Here is a 15190-nt window from a genome sequence, read left to right on the forward strand (position 1 = left end):
GTTGTGACGTAGCGGCGCACCGCTCACCGTCCTCACTCACGATTGGCTGTGGCAGAAGTCCGTCACACAACCTCGCCCCATTTCTCAGCCTAACCTCTCCCCTTAACAGACCGTGAAGGAGGCCACGCCTCACCCCGTTCCTGCCGCTTAGCTCTGCGATTGGCTGAGAGAATAGGCATGTTTTCCCACCTCTTACTCCCTCCCGAACGTCCGAGAGGCTGGCGGGACCCTGCGGAAGTTGTCAGTCAATCTCCTCTTTCCCCACCCCTCGCGCGGCCCCTCCTCTGGGCCGCGCGCTTTAGCGCGCGCGCACACGCGCACACACACACTATCCCCCCTCCCTGCGTGCACCCTCCACCTTCTCAAGTTGTAGCGGTCGCCCGCTGGGGTTCTCCGTGGGCGGCGGAAGGGCGCGCGGGGGAGGGGGCTCGGACAGCTCGGCGGTGTGAGGAGCGAGGGTGTGCGCGCCCAGAGCCGGGGCGGCGGGTTACCGCCCCGGGATATGAGGGTCCGGCGCTGACAGGGAAGAGCGGGCACCGCGGCGGCGGCTCGGAAGGGACCCGCGATGGCAGCGCCTCGGGAGGAGGCTCCAAGCAGGGCGGGTTGTGCTGGCAGCGGACAGTGAGGGGCCGGCCGGCCGGCTCGCGAACTGGGCTGAAGAGAAGAGAGGCGCGCTCGGCGTCCGCACCCCCGCGCCCTCGCCTCAGTTGTCCAAACTTCAGGCTCTCTTCCACCCGCCCTCCGCGCCCGAAGTCAACAACTTCTTCACCCCCCTCCGCCCCCGCCCTTGCCTCCGTCAGCCCCGGGAGGTGGCCGCGCGGCGGGGACCAGGAACCCCCGGCCCTGAGATGTGGCCGTGAGGCGGCGGCGGGCGGCGAGGAGAAGCTCGGCGGCGCCCGGGAGCCGGAGGGCGGCGCGGCCGGGGGGACGGGGCGAAGGGGCGCGAGCTCTCCGCGCCTCTCCCCCCCCACCTCCTCCTCCTGCGGCTGCCCGTTCCGTGCACGCAGCAGCCGGAGCTGCCAAGCGCCAGGGCCGCGGCGATGTCGTCGTCGTCGCCGCCGGTGGGGGCTGCCAGCGCCGCCATCTCGGCCTCGGAGAAAGTGGACGGCTTCACCCGGAAATCGGTGCGCAAGGCGCAGAGGCAGAAGCGCTCCCAGGGCTCGTCGCAGTTCCGCAGCCAGGGCAGCCAGGCGGAGCTGCACCCCTTGCCCCAGCTCAAAGGTAACCTCCGAGGGTGCGGCCCCGGGAGGGAGCGCAGGGGCTCGCCCCCGCGCCTCCAGAGCCATTTCCTCCAGGGGGTTCCTTCTGCCGCGCTGGGGCTTGCAGTGGGAGTCGTGTTTCCCACGTTGCTTCCCCCCGCCCCCGCCCGAATCAAACAGGTTTGCTCTTCAGAGTTTCGCTGCTTTTCTTTTCCCCGATTCACCTGAACTCTTCCCATCCTAGAAGATGCCAGCACTCCTCCCCACCTGCGCGCTCGCTCACCTGCCCTCGATGATGGCAGCTCTCCTCCTGCTCCCCGCCAGGTAGTTCTTCCCTCCTGCTCTGGGCTGGTCTTTCCCGGTTTGGCTTGAACAACCTGCCCTGCCTTCCGACCCGTGCCTGCCCGAGACCCTCTTCCACTTTGCACACACTTCGAGCTCTTCCTTTACTTTCCCAGTTACCCAGCGTCAGCTCTCCCCCTCTCCTCGCCCCCCGCTTCCCACGGATTGTTCCCAGGGGTCGCGCAGACCGGGGTCTGTTTGCGAGCCTCACGCAGGCAGTGCTTAGGAGTTAGCTTGTCTTCAGATTTATTTATAAAGGAACAAGCGTAGCTTAGTTACTGGGTCGTTAGGCTTAAATGGTATAGTTGACTTAAAGAATAGGATGACTTCAAGTACTTTATTGCCAGAGCAGCTACACACGGTAAATTTGGAGAAGTGTAAGAGAGTTAGTATTGCTTTGCAGTGGCCTGGGAACTTAGTTCGCGAAGCAGGGGTTCCAGGGGCTGTGTAGGTTGTACAGTAATTCAGATTCGTCTCCGTGCCTAATGCCGTGCAGGAGAACTTGGCTCACTTACTTTTCCCACAAGGTTTCGAGGATTTTTAATAAAATGTTTCCTGGTGGTCTAGTTTATTCTTTGTGCATTACTCTTTTAATTTTACAATTTTCATATCTTCGCTTTTGAGGAGATAGAAATCGTCTTAGAGCAAGGTGATAATGCTTCTAGACATTTAAAACAATTCTTACACCCAAGAAACCTGATGGAAATCAGATCATCTGTTTTACAAGGCATGGAAATTAAAGATCCCATACTAAAATAGGTAAATGTTGAGATTTTTTCAATCCATTTCATCTCCTTCAAGATTAATCTGGTTCCTGTTTGTCTTTGGACCTATGCATCCAGCCTTAGTTTGGCTAGGAGTCTAAAGAAAACCCCAGATCAAATCACAGTTGACCTACAATGGATCTGGAACCCCATTCAGACCCTATACTGCCCTGCCTCTTGGGGTGCTTCTAAATCCAGGACCTCCCACAGCCAGAATCCAGCTCGCTTTTGAAAGGTTTTAAGATATGTGTAGCTTGTGTTGCTGCATTTATCATTTGTTGTTCAGCATGCAAAAATGGTTAAAATTTACGTATCAGGGTCAATGGTAAACCACAATGATAGGCATTGCCAAGATTTGAATTCTTGAGTGATGTCATAGCTATAAAAGAATATCATCTTACCTGTTAGGATGTTGGATTGCTATTCATGGATTTCAAAGTGTAAATTTAATTAAAAACGTTTTTATGTCATTGATTTTTTTCCATTAAATTGTGAAATTGTTTATAATTGAAGGTTTGCTGCTAGCATTTTTCATATTTGCTTTTTAGTAAGGTATCGTGGATCCTTAGTACTGTTTTCCTTATTAATATATTTTCTTTTATTTAATAAAAATAATTGCATATTAAATATGGTTAGTAGATCAAGCTAGGAGATGCAGCTTTAACACAGTTTTTAAAAGCTTGACAAAAATATGCCGAGTCAGTAATCCTCTAAATTATATGGTGCATAGTTCAACAAGTTGAAGGTGCCATTGAATGTTTTATTTGTAATATTTGGTCACTAGTATAGAAAAAATAAAACTGGAACTTTAGATTCATTCTGTATATTTAACATTAAAATACAGTATTCTTTAAAAGGAAGATTAGGTATTCAAGATAATTTATGCAAATTGGTAAGACCCTTACTTGGATTGCCCACTAATAAGAGCTACTTTTACTGCAAATGCCAAAGTGCTTGAAAAGTGCTTTTTTAAAAAATTCAGTTGCTTCACATGCTACTTTGGCAGTGTACTTGATACCACAGAGTTGTGTGCTTCTTCTGTCTGTAGTAGTTTTTTCCATTTGTGGTCTTAACAAAAACCAGTGGAAAGCCCTTTAGTGTGTGTATGAAAGAGAATTTTTCTTCCTGCTCTGAAATACAATCCTCCTGTGGAGAGATTCAGATATTTGTGGGCAACCAAGATCTTTCAAGTGTTTATACTAACCTGCTTATGTTACACTTTGTCCACATGGATCTAAACTGGAAAGGTGCCAGCTATTTTCCTCAAAGCATACTATGGGTAAGGATTAACAAAATAATCCAACTTTTTCATCTGTAAGAAGTTTATTTGTGCAAAATCATTTAGTAAGTAGGTTTCAGGATTTTAATAGGTAAAATGTTCAGAGAAAACTATTTTGTTATAGAAAATATTTAATAAAAATAAGACTTGTTAAAAGAATTTTTTAAAAACAAACATATCATGTGGGTCCTGAAAATTAAACTGCCTCATTGTATAGCTTAAAATTTTTCTTTCAAAGCACCTTTAAATTTTCTTGTTATGTGAATTTTATAAGCTCCCCCTGAGAGTGAAGTACTAGAAAATAAAAGTAGAAGCATTTGATAAACCATTTTTTTCTGTTTTTAAATTTAAGCTAGTATAGGACTTAATTTTTCTACCTTAAATTTTTCCTCTAGTATCCAACAGTTAGGAAATGTCCAACATTAAAAAAAAAATCCGTTATTCACAGTAGAAGTTTTTCAGCCTGTTTTAACCTATTTTGTTTAAGTCTCTGGAAGGATTTATTTGGTAAAGTAGTAGATGCCTTACATTTATATAATTCTTAGCATTTATAAATTGGTTCATACTTTCTTTAATTATAAAACAGTATTGTGTATAGTAAGTGAAATAGTCCAAAGAGGTGTAACTCCTAATCCCCGATATCCCTTGCTTTTTCACACCTACTAAGTAATGCTGTTGCATGACATGCCATAGCTTGGTGTGTTTTTACAAACATTTTATTTCATTGGGGCATCCCAGCAACTTTGCAAAACCAGTATCGTTCATATTTTATTGATGAGAAAGTTGAGGCTTAAACAATGTAGTTTCAGGCCTGTGGTTATTTATCTGGTGTTGCAACTCTTAGGGGTACTCAGGTCAACTGATTTCAGTATTTTTGCTGTTAACCTATTTTATAAAAATTTGAATCAATATGATAGAGTTGGGTCATTGGGGTCAGTCCTGGGTCAAAGGTAAATTTTTACTCTTTTCTGGCTTCTCCTTATCTGTAAAATGGGGATAATACCTTCTATCTCCCTAGGATTGTGGGGATTAAGTGAAATAATGTAATTAAAGTATCTAAAAATAGGCAAAGAATGTTAGCTTCCATTCTCTTTTATATTTGAGAGTCCGGATTAAAAATATTTTTTTAATGAAGGATTCACATAAATGGTAAACTTTCCTAGTGAACTTAAAGATTTTATTTATAACCAGTTTTAAGATTTGATTTATGTGAAATAAGGTGAAGCTATATCATTTTTCAGCATAAGTATGGAAGTGGAAATAGGGTAGAGTGAAGAATGTTTAAAATAAAAGCTGTAGTTAGACGATTTTTAGCAAGCAAAGTAATTGAGTTAACCAATAGAAATGTATAGATGTGCATTTTTCCTGAGAAACAGCCAGTAAATAGCAAAAAACAGAATGAAATCTGCTTTGAGATGAAGTGAAGAACCGCCTGCTAAGTATCACTCAGATTCTTTGTTGGTATATTCTTAGAAACTGGGTCCCACTGGAGGAATCCAGGCCAGTAATAGAGATGCTGATTTGAAGTGCCTTGCTTACCTTTAGGAAAAAAATGTTTTTCCCTTGAGATATGTGGTCTTTTAGGGTAACTGGAACAGGAACACTGACATGATCTGAAGTTTCTTAACTATTTTAACTTTCTTGTGGTGGAGGAAATATTTACTCAACTTTTAAGGTTTATGGGTCTTCTCAAAGTTAATACCATTTTCTCTAAATCCCAGATCCCTATTTGTAGTTGGATTGGCATTAAAGGAGAGTTGAAATTCCTCTGAATATATCAAGAAAAATGTTCGCAAAGGGATATAACACATTTTTGTCATTTTAGGGCTACTTTCTGAAAGTAATGCCAAATTTCCTCTGGAATATTATTTTTTAATAGAAAAATTTTTTAGGATATACTTCCTAGAGAAATTGATAACATAATATCCATTGCTGGCCTCTAGAAGGAAAAATTTTCTAATTAAGTGTAACATCTTCAGAATTCCTATTTAGGGTCAGATTTCTTTTTCCACCAATTTTATTACCTCCTCTGATCCTTAATTGAATTTTGGATTATTTTATGAAGTGTCTAATTGAATAAAGTGATATTGCAGTAAAATGTATTTAGTTAAAATAGTGTGATCTTTGGAGTAGAGTGCTATCCTGTAAGTAGTAAACTTGAATTGTTTTTCTACATCAGCTTAATCATTTGTAAGAGTCACATTTTGTCTTGATAAAATCACAAAGATGAATTAGTTCTTAATGAGTTTTTGTCTCTCTTTGGCTGACAAAGGCAAGTTTATCAACAAAAATAATATATTTGGAAATAGATTTTTGTGCTTTGTTTTTGAAATTCAACTTTTTTAAACTGTAAGAAGCTGGTAATGGAGACTAGCTTATTTTTATTTTTGTGTTTAGCACTCAGGTTCTCAATTGTGGCTGTACACTTGGAGAACTTTAAAAAATATCAGTGCCAAGGCCCACCCTCAAGAGAGTCTAAATTAATTGGCCTAAGATAGGATAGAGGCATTTGTATTTTTAAAAGCTCCCAGGGTGATTCTAACGTGCAGCCAGGGTTGAGAATCACTAATTTAGGATTATCTGTCTATTGATTTAATTCATTAATTGAGACTTTGTCCTTTTCTCTCTGATACTCATGGCTCATTACCCAGCCTATTAACATTTCCTGCCCTCACTTCACCTCCTGCTATTTACTTTTCACTCTCTTAACTTTGCTGCCCCCTGTGGCTAATCAGATGCTTTCCTGAAGGGATGTTAGTTATATTCTGGAGTTTTAGGTATGAGATGATGATTCTATAGGATTTTTCTGTAGTTAAAATAATTAAAACTCAACTGTTAATCATTTTATACTAGGTCTATTTTTCTTTTCTCTGATTTTAGAGCTGGGGCTGAGTAAAATAAAAGTGAGAACATATCATAGAGGGTTTTTAATTCCATCATTCAGGGTAACATGGTTCCAGCCATTTTGGAGTACAGAACTGGTATTTGCTATACACTAAAGGCATTCTTATGCTTCTTTAAAATTTAGAACTAATATTACTGGTGTATACGTTGAATATTAGGTATTAAACAAATGAACTATTGTTCTTGAATTTAACTTTTTTTGGTCGTGCCTTGTCCTTGTTTGGCAGCAAGAAATTTTTTTGCACAGTATTTTTACTTCTATCATCTTAATCTTGATTACAGCTTTTTGTTGAAGGTAAAGCATCAAGCACCTGGTACCACTTATAGTTCATGTTCCTATTTTGTTTTTGGTCTTTCTGCTATCCAATTTGAATAAGACTGGTATTTATTGATGTATTGTTTTGAGTCTGTGTTCAGTTGTTATGGAGTAATGTTCTCTGTCCAGAATGAAAGACTTTGAAAGCAGAATTCATCTGTGTTTTCATATCCCATTGTGGTACCAGATACAGTATTTTGTGCATAGTAAATGTAGTTATGTAGTTAGAACAACTGTTTTGTTGGAGAGAGATTACCTGTTAGCTGTCTTTTGACTGTCTTCCCTTAACACCCCTTCCTCCACCTAATTACTGATGGTCTTCTTTCAGCAACGTTTGTTCAGTGATGTTTGATGCTATCTATCAGCAGATTGGTTCTCTTCTATTTTGTTTTTTATTTTAATGTATTTGTGCCTAAGTCTAGTTCAGGCTTTTAAGTAAATAAATTCTGGGCTTTTGATACCATGACAGTAAATAGTAAATGTAGAATTAAAATGAAGGATTGTTTGCTCTTGTATTTTACGGTTTGCAAATGACTGGTTTGTGACATGTAATGTTATTGATAGGTTTTTGCTAGGAAACGTGTTGTGTAAGGTTTGTGTGGAAAAGCAGTACTGGGTTGACTCACAACCTGGACATGTGTATACAAACATTAAATGAACTCAAATAATTAGTTTGCAGTAATTTCTAAAATTGAGTTGCAGTCTTTTATAAGGATGTCCTTGAAGGAGATTAAAGGAACAGATTTTAAATATGTAATTACTTTTAATGCATTATTGTGTAACAAGGAACCTAAATGCTTTGCTGAAAGACTTTTACATGAACAGAGTAGGTTTATACAAAATAAACTCTACGTGTCTGAGCAGGATATTGACTAATAAGCAGTTTCAGACTTACTTTTTAATATATATATTTGAAGTCTTCCCTGAAGGAGTTTATGTGGGCTTTTTGAATGACCCGAGCCAAAGGCAGATGTGAATTTTAGAAATCCTGCAATTTTGATCAGAACTTCTAAAGAAATATATAATGATTTTTGGAGGACTAATTTGCTGAATATGATAGGCTCACATGATAAAATTCAGAAAACCTGTTTCTAACTTGGACACTGAAGGCAAGGGATTTCTTGGGAACACACTCCTCCTACTGGAATGGTGATGCTAATTGCAGCTACTATAACCTTACCATGATATTATATCTAGTTGAGCCTTCTAGTGGTGAATGGGACCACAGAAGTTATTGTAGTTTTAGCCTCCACTGGGAATCAGTTTTACTCTTGTTCAAAATAAATAGCTTGTCATTTCATCAGAGAAACTTTCTTTAATGTAAGAGAAAATACAGGGTTTTTAAGCTCCTAGATATTTTCTCAGGTTTTGCTTTGTTAATGAATAAACTGTATGGACAGTACCTAAAAAAGGTTAAATGTCTGAAACAGGAATTTTTTAATGACTGGACTTAAAACTCATAGTTCAGAAGTGTCAAGTTTTAAATATGGCTTCAAAAATTATACATTTTTTCTTTTAAGTGGTTTTGCCTTTGTTTCACACTCATTGGTAAAAGTTAATCTAGAATAACAGCTGTTATCACAAGTTAGTGATTATTTGAGCACATTGTTAATCCCATGCCTTTAAATTAATAAAGTGAAAAAGATACAGTTTTTATTGTAAACTCTGAATTTTGATTTGGCAAAACAGAGTGCTTCAGACAGACCTTTCTAATGATAAACATCTGCTAGAGCCATAAGTAATCATAATTTTTGTAGGAATATGTATCTGCCTTTTTTAAAAATATTATTTATTTGAGAGAGAGACAGAGGGAGAGAGAATTCCAGGCAGACTCCCTGCTGAGTGGGGAGCCTGACGCAGGGCTTGATCCCACCACCCAAGACCATGACCTGAGCCAAAACCAGGAGTCATGTTTAACCAACGGAGCCATTCAGGCACCGGTGTATCTGCTTTAAAAACAACAACAAAAAAACAAAAAAAAATTTACACATTCATTCTTTTAATTGGCCAGAGGAAAAATTTTGTTTGCCTGCTGTTAAAACTAGATACATACTTTGCCTTCAAAATTTGGTGCAGAAATATTTTTCCTCTCTTTGGTGTTCATAGAGCTTAAAATTTAGAGATTAAAGCTTTACTTAATATAGTGAATAAAATGACTTTTTGAAATTAAATGTCCCTAGGAACTTGTAGTTTGGTGGGGAATATAGACATGTAAGGCAGTTTTAATTACTGCCATGTTTTATGATAAGAGTAAGCAGTAGGCAGCTAGGGTAAAATATGGGGGACCTGATCCGGTTTTGGTATGTAAGGAGAGAGATCAGGGAAAGTTTCCTGGAGAAAGCAACAGGTACACTGGGACCTAAACACGATGTTCAGCTGAGACAGATGGGGTCTGAGAGATCCACCTAATGGGCAATATGAGTGTAGTATATTTGGGGAAGTGCCAACAGTCTTCGTGGCTGTAATAAAGGCTATTGTAATAGAGAACTGATGAGAGAAGAGACTGAAGCAACAATTAGGGTCTATACCATAGTCTTGATACCATGTGCTGTGTTTACTCCTGATGGTAGCATGAAGAATGTACTGGGAGATGCAAGTAAGGAACACTAGTTAGGATGCTGGCACAGTAATTCAGACAAGAGATGAAGGTGGCCTTGTCTAAGGCAGGACTTGGTGAGAGGGAGAAACCAATGATGGTACATTTCTAACTAGGGCAACTAGAGGCATGATAGCAATTTACTGAAAGGGAAAAAGAGAAGAAGATCAGATTTGGGTGAACTTTTTTTTTTAAGATTTTATTTATTTTATTTGACAGATAGAGATCACAAGTAGGCAGAGAGGCAGGCAGAGAGAGAGAGGAGGAGGAAGCAGGCTCCCTGCCGAGCAGAGAGCCTGATGCGGGGCTCGATCCCAGGACCCTGGGATCATGACCCGAGCCGAAAGCAGAGGCTTTAACCCACTGAGCCACCCAGGTGCCCCGAAAATGTTTTTTTTTTTTTTTTCCTTTTTGTTGGACAGGTTGAAGTGCCTGTGGGAAATCAAAGTGCATCTGTCTAGTAGGAAGTTAGATATTTGGGTCTGGAACTAAATAGACCTATGCTAAGGAGAACAATTTAGGAGTCTTTAGATTAAAGAGGGCATTTGAAATGATTCAAGTAGAAGCAACCACTGAAAATGTGTGGAAAGGAAAGAGGCCAAGGAATATCATCATTTAGATGATGATCAAAGGAAAGAGGGTAATCTCAAGGCAAGAGAGAGAGCTTGAGTGAAAGCCAAGGGAAGAGAGGTAAGAGGAGAGACAAGGCAGTCATCCGAAGAGCACCTTTAAAAATGGGGGAGGGGCATTTGGGTGGCTCAGTTGCTTAAGTGTCTGCTTCAGCTTAGGTCATGATCCCAGGGTCCTAGGATTATGTACCTCATCAGGCTCCCTGTTCAGCAGGGAATCTGCTTCTCTCTCTGCCCCCCCCCCCCCACTCCTGCTTGTGTATGCACATGTACCCTCTTTCTCCCTCACAAAAAAATAAAATATTTTTAAAAATTGGCGGAGGGGGACTAGTAACATTGAAAAGAGCTGTTGACAGTCATACAAGAGCTTAAAAGTTCCATGGGCTTGGTAGTCTAAGTAACAGTGGTGACTTAAGAGGCATTCCAGAGGATTGATAGACCTGAAATTTTTGTAAAGTAAGGAATGAATGGAAATTGTTAAAAAGTCAAGTCAGTAAGTATGGACATCTCAGGAAGCTTGGCAATTAGAAAAAAAATTCATCATTAGCTGTGAGGTGCAGAATGGATTGTATTTGGGATATATCTTAGATTGGACTTGTTAATTATTTGAGGGGAGGAGGAGAAGGAAAGGTAGGAATCAAGGGTGACTTCCAGGTGTTCTAGCTTGGACCACTGAGTGAGTAGGTCTACCACCACTGAGAAGGAACACATAAAAGAAGCAACCAGATTTAGAGGGAAAATCCAGAATTGGATTTTGGAAATTTGAAGTTTGAGATATCTCTTGGAGACCCAAGTAAGAATATCAAATAGATTTTTGGAAGCATGAATCATGGAGTGTCCATTTGGTAATTTCTGTGACTTCTAAAAATTAATTAGAAGATTTTCAAATTTGCCTGTTAGAAAATGATCATAGTTTGTGACTTTGGCTACTTGGTCTTCTGGGCAGATTGGTATTATCTGTTCACTATTCAGTGGAATGTTTGTGTACACCACATGGTGTATGTGTGAGGGAGATCACAAAATATGTTGGGACAAGTGCAAGTGCAAATAAGGTTGGAGTTACTTATTTCCTGTTTTCTGCCTTTAGAGTGTAAGTTAAGTGCTCCAAGACCTGAGATCTCTATCTTCTTCCCTAGCATTTAAGTAGTCAGTTCTTGGTCTTACTATTTATTGGATAAAATAATGAAGCAAAACCTATTAAATTGACTTAAAGAAAAACACCATTTTGTGTCATGCAGTGATTCATGATTTTATACTGACTTATAACTGAGTCACATAATGTTTGCATACAACCCTAAATTTAGCATTTTGTTGATAAAGAAACTAAAAGAGGTAGGTTATATGTTTGTTCAAGTTATATATAGCTCAGTATCTTTTCAGTTGGTTTTTTTATTCTTCTATAATATCAAACTGAAGATGTGTATTGCCTGCACTAAAGCAATAATAATACCAAATTTCTAACAGTACAAAGGAGAATTCATAGTAATTGAACCTCATCAAGATATGGATTTCTTTTAGGTCCTGGGCAAGTAGACCATTATTGAACATTTTTCTAAGAATATTCAGTGCAGAGGGTTTTTATTTCTTAAATTGTGCTGATATAAAAATACTTCATTGATCTTCTTTGGTGTCTCCCTTTTAGCACAGTTCCTCCCTTTTTTAAGTAATGTAAAATTTTCATTGGAGAACATTTAACATTTGTTTTATGAATGAGTACTGAGACAGAAGATGAAGTGAACTTTTCATCACTCAGCACTTTTGTCAGAGCTAGAGTTATATTTTGGAGTTAAAGTTATAATCTATAATTAGCAGTTTTAATGAGTTATGGAATATCAAGAATTGATCAGACTGTCTACTTATTTCTGCCTCTCTTTTGGAAATGCTGTGTATATTTCAGTTTCTCTTTACATAAGCTCTGTACACACAGTTTCAGAAAACTTGTATTTGTGGCCACATTAGCGTATTCTTTGTGATCATTATTTCCCAATTTGAGGGAGGAAATAAATTGAGGCAAAATAACTGAGACTTGGATATAAAAGTCAGTTGGACTGATTCTTCTATCACTTTACTGATTTTTTTTTTTAATCTATTTATTTGACAGAGAGAGAGAGATCACAAGTAGGCAGAGAGGCAGGCGGAGAGAGAGGAGGAAGCAGTCTCCCCACCGAGCAGAGAGCCCCAATTCCGGGCTCGATCCCAGGACCCTGAGATCATGACCTGAGCCGAAGGCAGAGGCTTTAACCCACTGAGCCACCCAGGCGCCCCTTACTTTACTGATTTTTACTCTGCTGTAAAATCTCCAGAAAAACAAATTGGACGATGTCATCTCTTTAAGTAGTTTTCCACATACATTTGTCCTTCCAGTGAATGAACTGGCCTAAATTTGAATCCAAAATGGAAACAAAATAGTAAATGTAACAGTGCACCTTTTAAGGGACATTTAGTTTTAATAGTCATATTTCCTTCAGAGGAAATTTCTATCATACACCTAGGAAACTTAAAAATAACCCAGCTTTAACCTAGCTACCAAATACCCAGGCACTGATTTTGGTATTTCATATATTTTGATATCCTGTTTTTAATTTGGACCAACATGGATGACCTTAGACATAACATTTTGATATTTTGAGAATTGCTTCTTCTTCTTCTTCTTTTTTTTTTTTTTTTTAAAGATCTAGAAAAGTTAGCTTCTCCTGTGGAATAGGAATGACTATTTTAGGATACAATACTTGCTGTGAGTCATGAGTGAGTTTCAGTTTTCATGGTTTTCTAAAATAAACTCACTTAAAGACTATGCCATAAGAAATGTCATATTCTTAACTACCCTATTTCCTTTATAATGGCTTTATTATTTTTATAAAAACTTACAGACTTCACTGTTAAAATCAAGTAAAAAAAAGAATTGTACAAGGATAGAAAATAAAAACTCCCAGAGGAAACGTTTCTTAAATTTTGAGAATCTTTCTATTTTTTTCCATTAAGTGGGATCATATAATGTATGCCGTTCTGCATGTAACCCGTTACTTACTTTAATTGAATATTATAAATAGCATACTTCTGAGAGGAAAAAATTAAAATTGATTTAGATTTGTTTCTGAGTGAAGTTTATATTTCTGGAAGTACTAAATAAAATTATTTTAAACCTTGATTAGAAAAATCCCTTATGTTAGGAGGGGGTAGGGAAAGGGTGGTTGGGTTATGGACATTGGGGAAGGTATGTGCTATGGTGAGTGCTGTGAAGTGTGTACCTCTGTACACACACAGACCTGTACCCCTGGGGCTAATAAGACGTTATATGTGAATAAAAAATAAAAAAAAAAAATTCCTCATAGTAAAAGGAGAGGAAATAATTTCTAAGAACACTGCTGTTTGATTTTAGAGAGGTTGTACATGGATCTTTTAGAAAACCTGATTAAAGAAATGCATCATCTTCTCAGAAAATATTGTATACAATATTGTGTATATAATTTTAGGGTTCTTGGATTCACCACCACCACCACCACCACCACCACCACCCTGAAGCCCATCTGTGGTCTGATGGTGGAAGGAAGTCAGTGTTTGTAGACCTTGAGGCCTGTTCTAGAGACTTGAACAACGTTGTTAAGTTGTTAATCCCTTCCCTTAACACGGTAGCAGGTGTTTCTACAGGGAAGAGTAGTTGCCAGATGGATCCTCATCACAGTCATCAAAACTGAAAATAGCTATAGAGGCATTGATCTGTAAAGATTTGCTTAATACTTCTTGTTCCCCCAAAATTCCAAATGAGAAACAAAATGCTTCTAAGAGCCTGTTTAATTTAATGAATAACAGGCTTTATATTCAAATTGAATTAATAAGCAAAAAAACAAAAAAGCAAAAAAACAATGTTTCATAATTTATCACATAGGAAAAAACAGAAACCAAAAAACAAATTGAATTAAACAGATGACATAGATATTCCTTTTATAGGCATATCTGAAAGATATTGCCTGCTTGGTTCTAACCCACCCCCACAATTAAGCAAATATCACAATAAAGTGAGTCAAATGAACTTTTTATTTCCCAGTGCATAAAAAAGTTATATTAACACTGTACTATAGTCTTTAAAGTGTGCAGTAGCATTATGTCAAATAAAAAAAGTACTTACCTTAATTTAAAAATACTTATTGCTTAAAAATGCTAGTCATCAGCCTTCAGAAAGTCGTAGTCACTGATTATAGGTTACCATAACAAATAAAATAATGAAAAAGTTTGAAATATTCCAAGAATTACCGAAGTATGACATAGAGACATGAAGTGAGCAAATGCTGTCAGAAAAATGGTGCCGGTAGACTTACTCAGTGCAGCGTTGACACAAAGCTTCAATTTGTAAAAAAAAAAAAAAAAAAAAAAAAAAAAAAATTCAGTATCTGCGAACTGCAATGAAATGAGTTAATATGCCTGTACTCTCTCAAGAGCCTGTTTTTCTGTATTCTCCTTCCAAAAGTCCAAGTTTCTACAATCCAAGGAATTCATATAATAAGCCCCATTAGCTCATCTTCATTTCTTGTTCTTTTCTACTTTATCAGAAGTTGTTTTCAAAGACAAAAAATAACAAAGTTAATTTTTTTGAGATTAAAAAACAGTGCCTATCCTTTTAAAATATAATAGTTGTGGATGTATTCACATTTGAATAGTGATGGAATAAAGCATAGAAATATTCTTTAAAGTTTGGATAGTATTTTAGCAGTTTTATTAAAACAATATTTGTATATCAGGACTCAGTATCAAATTGATAGGGTGCATGTATTCAGATTTCCTAAAAGGTTATCCCTCCACAATTCTTCTCCAACCATTTTTCAATTTTCATGAAATCATAAATCCTTAACAAAGTTTTGTTTGCATTGCTGTGAATCACTTGTTAATAAATGTTTCTATTGTTCCTTTATAATAGTTTGATCCTCTAAAGTTTCAAATAAAAGCTGATTTTAGAGTCTTAGTTATTAATGTTCTAGGAGTATTGCCAAAAAAAGCTACATGTCCTATATTCTGTGCCAGTTTCTTAAATTAGAATCTTGGATTGCATCCTCAGCGTGTCACTGTAGTGGTATTGCTGGGTTGCTATGATACAGGGCTTGTTCTATAATTTGTAGCATGAATCCTATATGAGTTCCTACTTTAGATTTCAAAAATGTGAGTACCA

The 15190-nt window shown here is 38.5% G+C and overlaps 1 protein-coding gene and 1 long non-coding RNA gene across 2 annotated transcripts in view; one reads left to right on the forward strand and one right to left on the reverse strand.

Annotated features, from left to right (window-relative positions):
- LOC131814413 (uncharacterized) overlaps nucleotides 1-1648 on the reverse strand; it is a 54187-nt gene extending 52539 nt beyond the window's left edge. Inside the window, exon 1 of the long non-coding RNA XR_009347297.1 lies at nucleotides 1483-1648. This is a non-coding gene — a long non-coding RNA (uncharacterized LOC131814413). The remainder of the gene's footprint in view (nucleotides 1-1482) is intronic.
- Nucleotides 300-15190, forward strand: part of PPP2R5A (protein phosphatase 2 regulatory subunit B'alpha) — a 63242-nt gene continuing 48351 nt past the window's right edge. The window contains exon 1 of the mRNA XM_059145301.1: nucleotides 300-1221. Within this exon, the coding sequence (XP_059001284.1) occupies nucleotides 1041-1221 (181 nt within the window). The 5' untranslated portion in view covers nucleotides 300-1040. The remainder of the gene's footprint in view (nucleotides 1222-15190) is intronic.

The sequence above is a fragment of the Mustela lutreola genome, chromosome 14 (genome assembly GCF_030435805.1).
Source record: "Mustela lutreola isolate mMusLut2 chromosome 14, mMusLut2.pri, whole genome shotgun sequence".
In the NCBI taxonomy this organism is placed as follows: Eukaryota; Metazoa; Chordata; class Mammalia; order Carnivora; family Mustelidae; genus Mustela; species Mustela lutreola.